This window comes from Myotis myotis, unplaced genomic scaffold (assembly GCF_014108235.1).
Source record: "Myotis myotis isolate mMyoMyo1 unplaced genomic scaffold, mMyoMyo1.p scaffold_m19_p_8, whole genome shotgun sequence".
NCBI classification, from domain to species: Eukaryota; Metazoa; Chordata; class Mammalia; order Chiroptera; family Vespertilionidae; genus Myotis; species Myotis myotis.
The window spans coordinates 37153058-37167688 of record NW_023416390.1 but is presented as its reverse complement, the minus strand read 5'-3'; the positions used below and the strand labels follow the sequence as shown (position 1 = coordinate 37167688).

General features: G+C 56.2%; 1 protein-coding gene across 1 annotated transcript; it reads right to left on the bottom strand.

The window, feature by feature from the left end:
- Window positions 1-8661: 8661 nt before the first annotated feature.
- On the bottom strand, window positions 8662-13325 carry NEU4 (neuraminidase 4). The gene is made up of 4 exons (XM_036320514.1): window positions 13266-13325; window positions 10929-11132; window positions 10579-10834; window positions 8662-9841 (listed from the first exon to the last, which is right to left on the bottom strand). The coding sequence occupies exons 2-4, from the start codon at window positions 11127-11129 to the stop codon at window positions 8847-8849; spliced, it is 1452 nt and encodes a 483-aa protein (XP_036176407.1). The 5' UTR covers window positions 11130-11132; window positions 13266-13325; the 3' UTR covers window positions 8662-8846.
- Between the last annotated feature and the right edge of the window lie 1306 nt (window positions 13326-14631).

Genomic DNA, 14631 nt, shown 5'->3' with positions numbered 1-14631 from the left:
TGAAAGCATGTTCAATTTTGCTCATAATAAGTGCAGGTTACATTGCACCTGTCACCTGGCAAACTGAAAGCTGGGACCAGGCTGCTGGCGAGGACGCAGGAGGCTCTTCAGGCACGGCCCTGGCCATGGAAGCGCAAACTGGAGGAGCATCAGGTGACATCCAGTCGTTAGTGAAGCATTTGCCCATGGAACCCACCTGGAATACCTCCCGGGGCGACTGGCTGGCAAAAAAATATGAACCTCACTTGGGGTCACTGCGCTGGGTCTGGGGTCACAGACTACTGGGTGGGGGGCAGGAGGGCAGCGGAAGCAGCTGGGTCTGGCTGGGACACTGGGAGACCACGGCTCTTTGGGCCAATGACAGTGCGGGTCCGTGGGGGGCGCGTGCAGGAGGGAGCCAAAGGCAAGGCGCCCAGCTGGGGTCCTGGCAAAAGACCAGACAGACCGTTTGAGCATCCAAACAGCCAGAAGTAAAACTAAACACCTAATTGATTACCACATTTTGAAAGTGTTTAAGATTGCCTGAGATCATATTGATACAAAAGAAGACAAAAGCGCGCGCAGGAAGAGGGAGGAAGGGGCGGCCCCAGCAGCGGCGTCCTGGCCGCGGCGCGCAGATAAGTGGAAGCGGACACTCAGCACTTTGCGCGTCGCCTTCCCGTAAAGCGCCTGCCGCCCGCCGCCGCCGCCCGCCGCCTGCCGCCACTCACTTTTTCCATTCCTCGCTCTGCCCCAGCCTCGTGTGTCACGGCCGGGCTGGGGCACCTCGCCCACCCCCACCCACGCGCTCGGGCGGGTCTGTCCCTGCCTCTCCGCAGCGGCTTCGGTGGGGAGCCGGGCGTGGCCGGCCTCGGTCCCGCCCCAGGCCTGGGCTTCCTGAGTGAGGCCCGCGGATCCTGGCGGGCAGGGGGCCCAGAGCCGGAGGCGAGTGGCAGCCACGACACCCTGGGCCCCACCAGGCTCCGGGGCTGTGCCCCGCCCTGGAGCCCCACCCTGCAACCCCTCGGCCGGGAGGACACGCCCACCAGCCCCTGGGCGCTCCCAGTCCCAGGTCTGCAGCGCAGGGAGAGGGGCTGACACCTGGGCCTAGGAGTCCCGCGGGACAGAAAAGACAGGTTAGGCCTGTAGGACTCTGGCCAAGGTCTCCTGGAAGGAGGAAGGCACCGATCTCAAAGGGAGCTCCGCCTCCGGGTCATGCAGGCAGGGCTGCCCCAGCGTGGGGGGCGGGGGGGCGGCGGGGGGCGGGGGGTGGCACAGCCCTTGTGGGTCAGCGGTCCAGTGGGAATGGATCCATCCCCTTTGCAGGTAGATGAGGCTCCGAGTTTTGAAGACTTCAGGATGTGAGGAGTCCTCCTGAGGGTGATCAAGGCCAGCACAGAGTTCACCCCAATCACTGGAGCCCCCTAACTGGGTTCAATCGAACCCTTCCTGGGAGTCCTGTACCCTCTGACCTCAGTCAGGCTGCCCTACCTGCCTGCGGAACCCCGTGTTTGTGACTCCTGAGCCCACTGACTCACTGTGGACAGGGGTATAGGGCTCCCTTCAGCCTTCAGCTCCCACATCTTGGAGTCCCCTGAGCTCACCACATGTCAGGGGCACCTCCAAGGGCCACTGGAGCAGAAGAAAGAGTGGCCGAGCTGTCCACCCTCAGGCAGGAAGAGACTCTGGACAGAGGCGGCCACTTGTCCAGGATATGGCCCTGAAGCTTCATGTCTGCCATGGGGTGGCCGCTCAGTCCACCCCAGGAGCCACTTCCCAACCTCCCCCACCCTTTGGCTCCTCCCAGCCAGAGGTCCTGGCCAGGCACACAGATCCCCAGGACTCAGCTCCCGTTGGTTTTCAGGCAAAATGAAGCCAGCCTGGGGGTGCGGCCTGGATGGCGGGAGCTGCCTGGGGCTCAGGTTCCCTGGACCCCTGCCTTGGGCACAAAGTAATGGTTGGTTTTTTGTTATGTTTTTATCTCATTTGAATTCCAAAAATAAATTATTATATGGAATATTATTCAACTGTTAAAATAATTACTTTTTAAAGTTTGTACATCAATGCACAATAGCCAACAGTTGACAGCAGCCCCACTGTCCGTGGAGGGATGAAAGGTCCCTCCGCACAGCCCAGTATGATTGAGTCTGAAAAGGGAGCACAGTCTGACACCTGCTCCAACATGACAGGACCTTGAGGGCTGACGGTCAGTGCAAGAAGCCAGACACAGAAGGACAAACACTATGTGATTCCACTGATTTGAGGTTCCTGGAGGAGTCAGGTCCACAGAGACAGAGAGTAGACTGTGGGGGACTGGGGTGGGGAGAGGGGAGAATGAGTGTTTAATAGAGACAGGGGGTCAGTTTGGGAAGATGACAATGTCTGGGCTAGGAGGTCAGCCCCTGAGCCACAGGGACTGGTCAGGGCACCTGGACTAGATGCAGTGGTGGGATGACGCATGGACGGCCTGCAGTTCAGAAAGGGACTGATGTACAGAAGGGAACACAGGTGGGGGGGCGGGGGGAGAGGTCCCTGAGTCAGTCAAGGTTTTCCAGAGGAACAGAAACTGTAGGATGTGTGTATAGAGATTTATGTTAAGGAACTGGCTCATTGGCTCATGTGATTGTGGCAAGTCAGCAGCTGGACACCCAGGAAAGAGCTGATGTTGCAGCTTGAGACCAAAGGCTGTCAGGAGGCAGAAGTCCCTCTTCCTCAGGGGACCTGAGTCTCTTCTCCTAAGTCTCACATGATTGGATAAGGCCCACCACAACACGAAGGGTATTTGCTTTCCTCAAAGTCTGCTGATTTAAATGCTAATCTCATCATTTAAAAAAAAAAAAAAAAAGGAAAGAAAACCTTCACAGAAACATCTAGACTGGCATTTGACCAAATATCTGGGTACTGTGGCCTAGCCAAGTTGACACATAAAATTAACCACAGCATCTACAAGCCAAGATAAGAGTGGGAAGACAAGAATGAAACCCAGGCTGCCATCTATCCCCAAATCTGCAGGCTTATGGGGGCAGCTGGGCCTCCCCACAGCCAGAGCAGGGCCCTGTGGCTCCCTCCAGGGCCCAGAGGGCCAGCGGGGCGGTCGATTGCAGGGCCACAGACTGAAGGATGTGACATCTTGGTTTCTTCCAAGTTTTGGCAATTACGAACAAGCTGCTATAAACATCCGTGGGCAGGTTTCCACGTGAACATACGTCTTCAGTTTCTTTGGGTAAATGCCAAGGAGCACAGTGCTGGATCATATGGTAGGAGTCTGTTTAGTTTTATAAGAAACCACCAAACTGTCCCCCAAGTGGTGGCACCATTGTGCATTCCCGCCCAGCATGAGTGAGATTCCTGCTGCTCCCGGCATTTGATGCTGTCAGTGTTCCGGCAAAATGTTGGCCATTCTGATAGATGTGCAGTGGCATCTCACTGCTGTTCTATTTTGCATTTCCCAGGTGACATGCTGTGCAGCATCTTTTGCTATACTTACTTGTCAGAATATGCAAACAATTTTTAAAACTCAACACTATGAAAACAAGCCACCCAGCTGAAAACTAGGCAAAGACCTGGACATCTCACCAAAGAAGATACACAGATGGTAAAGCCACTGTGGAAGACAGTTTGGCAACTTCGTACAAAGTGAAACTATCAGATACGAGCCTTGCAGCAATTTTCCTACAGCCTGTGGCTTGTCTTTTCATTCTCTTAACGTGTTGTGTCAACTGTTCTCATCAAATTGCCCTTTCATGGATTGTGCTTTAGGTGTTGTGTTAGTATACTTTTTGAACTTTACTTCTTAAAATGTACCTAATTCCTTGGCTCTTCGATGGTTTCTCCTCCCAGGAGCAGCGCCCAGAGTGTCAGCCCCGAGCTCTCCCCAGGGACACACGACATGTGCTGGTCCATTCTTAGGGTTTGACAGGATTTGCTAGGAAAGCCACAGACACCTGGAGTGTTCCTAGTGTGCAGATTTTAAATTATGGATTCCATTTCTTTACCAAGATTCTCCAGATTTCCCCTTTCAGCTTGTGTCAGTTCTAATGTCATATTTTTCCAAAACGTGTCCATTTTATCTAAATTTTCAAATTTATTAGCATAAAGTTGCTTCTCAAGTCCCCTTGAAATCTTTGAGTGTCTGTAGGGTCCCGCGTGTCCTTTCTCATTCCTGGCATTGGTTATTTGTGGGCATTTTGAGAGAGAGAGAGAGAGAGAGAGAGAGAGAGAGAGAGAGAGAGAGAGAGAGATATCAGTTGCCTTCTGTACCTTCCCTGATGGGGATCAAACCCGAAACCCAGGTATGTGCCCTGACTGGGAATCGAACCAGCAACCTTTGGGTGCATGGGATAATGGTCAACCAACTAAGCCACTTCAGCTGGACTATTTTCTTCCTTTCTTCATGACCAGCCTTATCAGGGGTTTGTCGATTTTATTAGTTTTTTTCAAAACCCAGCCTTTGGCTTTCTTTGCTCTCTTGTGGGATTTTCCTATCCCACTGCTCTGCTCTTTATCATTTCTTCCTTCTGCTTTGTCTGGACCGAATTTGCTGGCCTTTTTCTCGAGAGAGCAGGACAGTCACCTTTCTTCCGTTCTAACACGTGCATTTCCCTCTAATCCTGGTTTCAGCATCATCCCACAGTTTTATGTAGTGTTTGCATGATTAATTTCAAAATCTCTTCTAACTTCCACTATGGCTTCTTTGAACTGTGAGTTATTTAGAATACTGTTTCTAAATTCTTGAACATATGAAGATGTTTAATTATCCTTTGTTTAATTTCTGGCTCAATTTCACTGTGGTTTTTCAAGTCTTTGAAGTCTGTAGGGATTTGATTTTGTATCTTGGTGTGTTTGGAAAGATGGCACCTCCTGCAGGTGTTTTGTGCCCTGTCTGCAGGTGTCAATATAGTTTGGCTTGTTAGGCAAGTTGGCCACACCTGCCCTGTCCCTACTGATCTTATTTTTGTCTGCTAGCTCTGTCAGTTACTGACTCGTGTCTAAAACTTGCTATTATAATTGTGGGTCTATTTTCCCCAATAGATCTGTCCATTTTTGTTTCACTTTTTGAGGCATAATATTGGGTACAAACAAACGTAATACTGCTAGAATGTTCTCTAGAGTCAAACGTTTGTAATTTTGAAACGTGTCCCTTTATATAACTAGTCATGGTTTGGCTGCAAGGTCCTTGCCTGATAGAAACACAGCGCCACCAGCTGTTCATCTGCGTGTTTCCTGGGCTGTTTTTTCTTTCAGGCGCCAACCTTTCTCTTTACATCTTCTGTCCGCTGTCAGGGGGATATTGCTGGGTTTGGGGTGGGGTTTACCATTGTTGTTTTGCTTTCAGCCATGACCATTTTGTCTGTTAATAGGAATGTGAGTCAATTTACATTAATGTAATTCTGATATGCTTGTATTTCGATTGGCTTCTTAATATTTTTTTTCTCTTTATCTTACCAGTTCGGTATGTATTTTCTCTCATTCCTTGCCTTTTTGAAATTGATCCCTTTCTATCTTATTTTCCCGTTTGTCACCTCTATTAATTTGGTGATTATCCAGTTTTGCTGTTCTTTCAGCATTTGCCCTAGAGACCCAGAACCCGGCCTTGGCCAACACGCATGGTGCATTCCCCTCTCCTTGGGCAGGACAAGGATCTCTTTTTTTTTTTATTTTTTTTTATTTATTGCTTAAAGTATTACAAAGGGTATTACATATGTGTCCATTTTATCCCCCCGCCCTAGACAGTCCCCTAGCCTCCCCTATCCCCCAGTGTCTTATGTCCATTGGTTATGCTTATATGCATGCATACAAGTCCTTTAGTTGATCTCTTACCCCGCTACCTCCTGCCCCCCAACCCTCCCCGGCCTTCCCGCTGCAGTTTGACAATCTGTTTGAGGCAGCTCTGCCTCTGTATCTATTATTGTTCAAAAGTTTATAATGGTCTCTATTATCCATGAATGAGTGAGATCATGTGGTATTTTTCCTTCATTGACTGGCTTATTTCACTTAGCATAATGCTCTCCAGTTCCATCCATGACGGTGCAAATGGTAAGAGTTCCTTCCAGGACAAGGATCTCTGAGCGCTTCCGTCCCATTTGCTGCCCACTCAGCTTAATGCTGCTCTGATTCCATATTTAAGTCTATACACATTGCAACCTCCTGAGGAATCACTGTCGGTTCACACAGTCAGGTTCATCCAGATTTATCAACTGTGTGCACTGCCGCGGCTGTCCCGTGACGTTCCATCTGGAGTCACCATCCCCCCCCCCCCCCCCCCCCCCCCGCTGAAACAACGAGCTTTCACGCTTTCTTTAGTGAGTCTGCTGGTGACAAACTAACGCTTTTTTACTGATGTGAGAACGTCCCTATTTTTCCTTCGTTCTTGAAGAATACTTCTTCTAGGCATAGAATTCTAGGTTGGTGGCTATTTCCTCTCAGCACTTTTGAAGGGACCACCCCATTGTTTCCCATTTTCCATGGTTTCTGGTGAGAAGTCAAATTCCAACTAAAAGTTGTCACAAACCGGGCACTTAAACAACAGGTGGGCGTTCTCTCCCAGTTCTGGAGGCCAGAATCCGACACCAAGGTGTGGCCAGGCGTGCTCCCAGAGGATGGTCCTTCCTGCAGCCTCAAATTCCGGGGCCCCAGGTGCTCCTCCCAGTCTCTGCCTCCATCTTCAGTGCCTTCCTCTGAGTGTCCTTTTCTGTCTAAGGACACTCCCATCTGACTTAGGACCTCATTCAGGGTGATCTCATCTCAACCCTTATCTTAATCACACCTGTAAAGAATTTATTTCCAAATAAGTCACAATCTGAGGTTCTGGGTGGACATGAATTTGGGAGGCATTACTCACCCAGTCCAGCACTGAATGGCAGGACATGGGCCACACACACCTGTAAGTTCTATAGCTCCAGACTGGCTGTCCCCCTGGGATGCACAGAAGGGGTGGTTGGCCTGAGTTGGGGTCCCTGGGTGAGTGCAGGCAGGCTCAGGCCACTGACAGGCCCTGGATCCAAGCTCCTGTCCTGCCGCTGCCTGGAGCCCAGAGGTGACTCCAGAAAGGTAGCCATGCTTATAGGGGACTGAGAATGAAGGTAAGTGATGAGGGGCCACCTTGCTCCCATGGGGACTGGCTGCCTGAGTTCCCTAGGCAGCATCCAAAGCTCCCTGGATGCCCCCACCTTTTGGGCAAGTTACCCAGCAGAGGCCTTGTAAAGAAATTATGTCCAGGCTGGGGGGCGGGCACAAAAGATAGATGACTGGAGTGTGACAGGAAAGCTAAAACACAGTCAATCTTTTTAAAAGAAGAAAAAGTCAGAAACACCAAAAGGAACATCATGGTTATGGCTTGGCATGGGGGCGGGGGGAGTGTCATATGGGATCATTTTTTTTTAAATTTTTATTGATTTGAGAGAAAGAGAGAGAGAGAGAGAGAGAGAGAGAGAGAGAGATTTGTTGTTCTACTTATTTATGCACTCATTGGTTAATTCTTGTATGTGCCAGGACCAGGGATCAAGCCCACACCTGTGGCATATGGGGACAATACTCTGGCCAACTGAGCTACCCTGCCAGGGCACATTTTTATTTTGTCTTTATAGTTTCCTACATATCCAAAATTTTCTACAGTTAACATATTTTTTGTTGTTGTTGTTAATCCTCACCCGAGGATATTTTTCCATTGATTTTTAGAGAGAGTGGAAGAGAGGGGAAGAGACAGAGAGAGAAACATTGATGTGAGAGAGACATATGGATTGGTTGCCTCCCACATATGCCCCGGGGTGGGGATTGAGCCTGCAACCGAGGTACGTGCCCTTAACCGGAATTGAATCTGGGACCCTTCAGTCCGCAGGCCGATGCTCTATCCACTGAGCCAAACAGTCTAGGACAAGCATATTTTATTTTTATAACCAAAAATGAAGAAGAAATAAAAAGGTGCTTCCATGAGGAAACAGGGGGCAGGTCCTGGGAGATGACCCTGCAGGCTACACTCCAATGGGAAATGCAGACACGCAGGGACATTTGCAGACCAGACAGCCCTGGGGGCTGCCCTACTGAGACCTGCTTTTCCTGCCCTCACCCTGCCCCCACCTCTGACGCCCCAGGGTTTGGAGAGTTTGGCCAGTGGGGTGGGGATAGGGAGCAGACGATGCAACAAGATTGGGGACTGGTGTCAGAGAAGTGAGCTAGAGAACTGGGTGCCCTCATCAGGGCTTTGGTAGGGAAAGAACTCAAGAGAAACGTCTCTGGACGTGAATGCACAACCCCTTTATTTCCCATCCAGAAACCAGAAAGCAGAGTGAGATTAAAGAGCCAAACACCAGGACAGTGCAGCACCTTGCTCGAGTCCAAGCATCCGAGTCACCCTTGCCCACGGCCCATCGCCTGCCCCTACAAGGCTGAGAGCCCACCTCCCTTGGCTTCCAGCTGTGAGCTCTTCTCAATGCCTGCTTATCTGACAGTATTAAAACTGAACTTCGCCGAAACCGGTTTGGCTCAGTGGATAGAGCGTCGGCCTGCGGACTGAAAGGTCCCAGGTTCGATTCCGGTCAAGGGCATGTGCATGGGTTGCGGGCACATCCCCAGTAGGAGGTGTGCAGGAGGCAGCTGGTCGATGTTTCTCTCTCATCGATGTTTCTGACTCTCTATCCCTCTCCCTTCCTCTCTGTAAAAAATCAATAAAATATATTTAAAAAAAAAAAAAAAAAAACTGAACTTCTGTGTCCTTATACAGGGTCCTTCATGAAGACCTACCCTCAGGGCTCTCCATGAAGAAGTCAAAGGTCAAAGGTGCTTCTTGCGGGATCACCCAGAGCTCCACCCAGGCCCTTGCCCTCCCCCTCCTCCTGGGTGCACCTGGCCAGGCCTGGTCAGAGGGCCCTTCAGGAGGGCCAGCACTGCTCCCGAGGCTTGCTCCCCAGGCCGGTTGGCTCGGGGCCCGGAAGCACATTCTCTAGGACCTCGCGCAGGGAGAACACGCAGAAGGAGATCTCCTCGTAGGACACCCTGGCTCCACTCTCATATAGACACGCGAAGGTCAGGGCGCCCTCAGGGGTGGGCCCGATGGATGCCAGGTCAGAGTAGCCGCTGGGGCCCTGGTAGATCACCCAAGGCTCCGTCCAGCTGTGGGGGTCCAGGGGGGACCTGTTCAGGTGGACACCCATGTGGAGCCGAGCCCTGCGTCCCGCTGGGTGGGAATACAGCAGCCACGTGGGGCTCTGAGGCAGGGCAGCAGGGAGCCTAGGGAGCTGCAGGGGCCAGGCGCTCCTGTCCTCACTGAGCTCAGGCCCTGGGCTAGGGTCCCCTGATCCCTCTGCCCCGTCCCCATGTCCCTTAGTCCCACCAACCCCCCCACCCCTTTGGGTGTCTCCAGCCCCCTCCTTCGGGGATTCATGGGCTCCAGGACAGAGATTTGGAGGAAAGGGAGTCTTCCTGGAGCCCACTGACCATCCCTCATCGCCAGGCCTATTAGAGGGTGGGGCTGGGAAGCCCAGGATGCTGCCCTGACAACCCCGGGCCGTCTCGGCTAGGGTGGGCACCAGCTCTCCCGGCAGGAAGGAGGTGCCCTCATCTGTGCTGAGGGCCTGCACACGGCTGCCCAGGGGGCTCCGGGCATTGCAGTAGAGGACACTGCCCGCCTGCCCTCCGTCCACCACAGCCAGCTGACACTCGCCCGAGCGCAGGTTCGACAGGAGGCCGCCATGGTGCCACGTCTGGCCATGGTCATCGCTGTAGAAGGTGAAGGCGTGCGGGCTGGTCCTGCAGATCTTGCCGAAGCACTCCCGCCGGTCCACGTGGTAGGTGTAGGCCGGCACCAGCAGGCGGCCCGAGCGCAGCTGGATGCCATGGCCTGGGCCCACGGCAAACGTGGCCCAGTCTGCAGACGGGAGGGGCTGCTGGTTACCTCAGGAGCGGACAGCCACAGCCGCAGCCGCAGGTGGTGGGGAGGATGGGTGCAGTGCCGGATCAGGGAGCAGTTTGTGAGGGAGCCACCCCTTGACCCGGCCTCTGCCCTCCACTCCTTCAAGCCACCGTGAGTCCTCTGGGGCTGGACAAGCCTCCTGAGAACATTAGCAGGAGTGGGAGCCCGGGCGGCCACTTGGCCAGGTTCTCGGCATGTGAGCAGGTGGCCACGGGGGAGGTGGAGTGTGTGCAGCTTCGGGACTGGGTAGCCCCTCCAGGCTGGGCCAGTCCCCGGGGTTGGGTCCACACCCACCCGGTAGCTCGTTGAGTAGCTCCAGGTCTCAGAGCCGCCCCCTGACAGGGTGGGGTGGCCCCTGAGGCAGTGGTAAGGTCACCCTGCCTGCAACCGCTGCTGAGGAGGCGGAGGAGGAAGTGGTTAAGCAGGGAGGCCTTGGGGGTTTGGGGGCTCAGATGAAGACACAGCTCAGGAAGACGAACAGACTGCTCCTTCTGGCCTGACCAACACCCGTTTGCGGACTCAGGGGTCGAGGATGGTACAGCCTCCATGGTCCTTAGGCTGCGGGGGGGGGGGGGGGGGGCGGGGGGGGGCCACAGCCAAGGGACCCCTAGCCCGCACCAGCCATGAGGATCCACCCCACCCCGTGCAGACCCGCCCCCAGGTGTCTACCGGCGCGCCCGGTGCCCACCTACCCCGCTCCGTGGCGCCCACCGCCTCCGCCGTGAGGTCCCGCGCGCTGCCCCACGTGCGCCCCGCGTCCCGGCTGGTCACGCAGCAGAGGCGCGCGGCGTTCCTGCCCGTGGCGATCTGCGCCAGCTCGGGGGTTTGGCCGCGTATGGCCACGAAGAAGAGGAAGACGGTGCCGGTGCGTGCATCGTGCACGGGGCAGGGGTTCATGGACCGGTGCTCCTCCAGGGCCGCGGTGCCCAGCACTTGGGCGGCGCCCCACTGCCGGGAAGGGGGAGGGGTGGGGGAGGGGGGCCGCCTCAGTTTCCCGTCCGCACGGGGCACCCCCCCCCCCCGCCCCGGCAAGGCCACTCACCCGCACGGAGCCCCCCGCCAGCGTGCCGCACCTCTGCACCAGGCGGTGGGCGTGCGCGTCGTTGGGGCTGAGCCGCTGCTCCGCGAAGGCCAGCAGGGTGGGCCCGGGGCTCACGGGCAGCAGCGCGGGCACGCGGTAGGTCAGGCCGCTCCTCTCGCTCTGGAAGAGCGCGGTCCGCGTGGGGACTCGGGGCGCCCCCATGCCCTGCGGGCCCAAGGCCAGCGGATCAGCGGTCAGGGTCAGGCACACTCCCCTCTCTCCGACTGATGGTGGAGAGGCTCTGTAGGTGCAGACGCGCGGAACCACGCCAGGCGCCTCCCTGTACCCACCTCCAACCGCCCCGGCCCAGGCTCCCTGCCCACCTCTTCTTCACGGCCACCGCACCCCCAAATTGGCCCCTTCCTGCTGTCAACAGAGCCCACAGAGGGAAAGCAGGGCGCCTGGCCCGAGCCCCTTCACCCTACACGCCTGTGCGCCTGGGGCAGGTCAGCACCACCTGCCCAGGAGGCCAGCCAGGTGGACAATCAGGACCCAACGCTTTGGACAAGGAGGGGTTTACTGTCCTCAAACAGGGGCCCCACCACCTCGGGGGCCAGCCTCACAAACACAGAGAAGCACAGAAACAGATACACCATCAAAAACGAACAACAACAACACAGGGAGAGACTCACACACGAAACAGACACATGCAGATGCACACACATCCCCACAGATACCCACAGATACACACTTGGGAGGCAAACACACAGTCACATTTCACACACGGGAGGAAGGCACCCTAGCTGCTGCCACCACTCTTCTCAGACCTGCAGGGTCACCAGATTCAGGAGGTTCTGGGGAGTAGCCCAGAGAGGTGGGGATCACCTGCTGACCAAGGTGGCCCCAGCAGGTCTGCAGAGAAGGGGCCTGGAGGGACATCTGGGGGGCAGGTGACCCGCCACCCTGTCCCTTGGGCTCCTGAGAGAGGCTGGGGGTCCTGGGAGGTCCAACAGAGCCATTGCCACCCACAGGGGCCCCCAATAGCTCCCTCACGTGCCTCAGAGACCTAGGAATGATGTAGGCCAGAGGAGCAGTGAGAGGGACCCCACGGTGGCCAGAGAGGCCACCATCCTACGGTCCTGCCCCTGCCCCTGCCCCATCCCAGCAGAGAGGAGCCACAGGAGATGGGGGCGGGGGGGGGGGGGGGCAGGGGGCGGGCAGCTCTAGTCTGTGCACTGAGGCCCAGTGTATTGAACTTGAAAGCAGGAAGCAGGTGTGGGTGTCACATGTCCCTCTGGGTTGAATGGACACAGCAGGACATTCTCTCCACTTGGCTCCCTCCCCAGGGCCTGGGACCACCCGAGCTGGTATCAGCATAGCAGGCAGCCCAGGCTCACGCCTGGCCTGAGGACAGAGCGGCAGAGGGAGGCTCCCGAGACCAGCTGGTACGTCTGCTTGCTGCACAGAGCAGGGCAGGCCTGCCCAGTACTTGGAGTGTCCTTGCCCCGACCAGAGCCCCAAAGTTCTGGGGAGGCCCCCATTGTAGGAGGAAGTACCATGTCTCCCAGGCAGCTGGCCCTTCCCAGTGTGGCCAGTTCAGCAGATTCTGGGGCTTTGACTTGACTAGATGGCTACATCTGAACATTAACTGGAACCAGAAACTTTTTAAAGTCTGGGTGCCCATCTACCCCCACAGGGGGGCCTTTCTCGGGGGCAGCACATTGCAGAAGGGAAGCTGAGGCCCAGGGCGGCCATGGGACCTCCAAGAGAACCTGGTCCCCTGACCCTGGATCCCGGGCAAGTTGTCGGGGCTTATTCTGCCTCCAAGAGGCTTACCCTAGACCTGCCTGCAGCCGGTCCTGTCTGGGCTCGCCCTGGAGCACTGGGCTAGGGCAGGTCATCCGGCCCACACCTCCCTTCTGAGTCAGCACCTCTCTTATCCTTTGGACCTATCCTGCTGGGCCACTCACCTGCTGAAATGCCGCACAGGAGGAGCCAAGGCTCTTTGCGTAGAAACCAGGCAGAGGGGCCCTGGCTCTGTCACCCCTGCGGGGGCTCCAGTCTAACCTGCTTGCCCTGTGCTCTGTCCGGACAATGACTCAGTTACACACCCCTCTGCCTGGTAGAGCAACACTCACAGGCCCACCTGGTCCTGGGGACTGGACACCCCGTCTGCATCCATCCCATCCTCTGAATCTACCTCTAGGCCCTTCAGTGTCACACCTGCCCCGTGAGCCAGGAAACTGCCCACTGGGGATCCGCGTGCCCATGGCCCTCAGCCCAAAGAGGGGCATCCAGGGAGGATGGAAGGAGCGGGGTCCCGGACCTGGGAGGCTGGGAAGCAGGGAAGGGACTCACCGGGCACCGCAGGGAAGCCGCACAGCGGGCTGTGGTGCGGCCACAGGACTGCCTGCCTGCCTTCGGACCCAGCGAGCTGAGTGGAGACAAGGGCCTACTGTGTGGGTGGGAGGCAGGAGGCGGGAGCTGGCCTGATCCAAGCGCTGCGTCAGAACCCAGGACCCTCCCGCCAGCTGTGGTGCAGCAGAGCAGCCAGGGGGTGCAGAAGGGCACTCAGGGTGGGGGCCAGGGTCAGGACGGGGCCACACAGGGCTCCTCTCTTCTGGCTGACCCGCTCCACCCTGGGGTGCTGGGGACTTGGGGTTGGGGGGTTACAGTTGCCCTCAGGCCTCCTGCAGAGATGCCTCAAACTACATAACACTCCGTGACCCTTCCCTTGGCCTCCAGGATGTAACCACTTGGGCCCTCGCTGGGCTCCAGCCCATGTCTGTTGCTCGGGGCCTGGCTCCCAGCAGGCAGGCCCGCATCCCACCTCTCCCACCCCCGCCCCAGTACCAGCCTCCTCCCAGGGCCTCCTCCTGCCAGCTGGCCCCATTCACCCTCACCACTCCCCCACTGCTATCTCCAAGGTGGCTTCATGGATGGCCACTGCATGGGTGACCGCTGCCCAGGTGACTGCTGCCTGGGCCAGAACTCAGGGAGAGTGCTATCAGGGTCCTGAGGGGCCAGCCTCCTCAGGGCCCCGCCCCCTCCTTTTCCTGCCCCTCCCTCCATTTGAGGGACAAATGGGCTCTGGGAAAATTAAGACATCCGGTGATGTCCACATGGAGATGACAACCCTGCTGTGTCCCTTCAGGTCCTCAGGGCCGGAGGGGATTTACAAGGCCACAAGGTGGAGAGGAGCGGGTGGGCCACCATCCTACTTGATGGCCGACAGCCCCTCACCACCCAGCACAGGCACGGCCCCAGGAAGACTGCCGCCCATTCTGTGAGGCTTCTGGGACGGGCACCTGTTACCTCTGCCCACTCCCGTGAGCCCCAGGGCCATCCCCCAGTCCCCGTAAGACAAGCACATGCCCTCTGGCCGCAGGCAGCCCCTCACCTGCCCCCAAAAGGAGGTTTAGGCAGAGGTTTGCTCTGAGCTCACTAGCTGCACAGGATGCCAACATATTCGGCCTTTTGGGTGGGTGGACTGGTCATTTCTGAGTTCTTATTACAGACCACAAGCACTTTACATGGTAATAAATACCCCAAAGTTTCCCTCCAAAAACCGTACCGGTTCATATTCCTGCCAACCCCAAAGGCACAAGCAAACACCATGGAATTTCTATGGTGACTCAGTGGTCTCGGTTCTGTGCCACTGAGGATGGAACGTGTCTGTGCCGAGGTGGAGGCTTCCCTCCCCCACCCCCATTACAACACAACC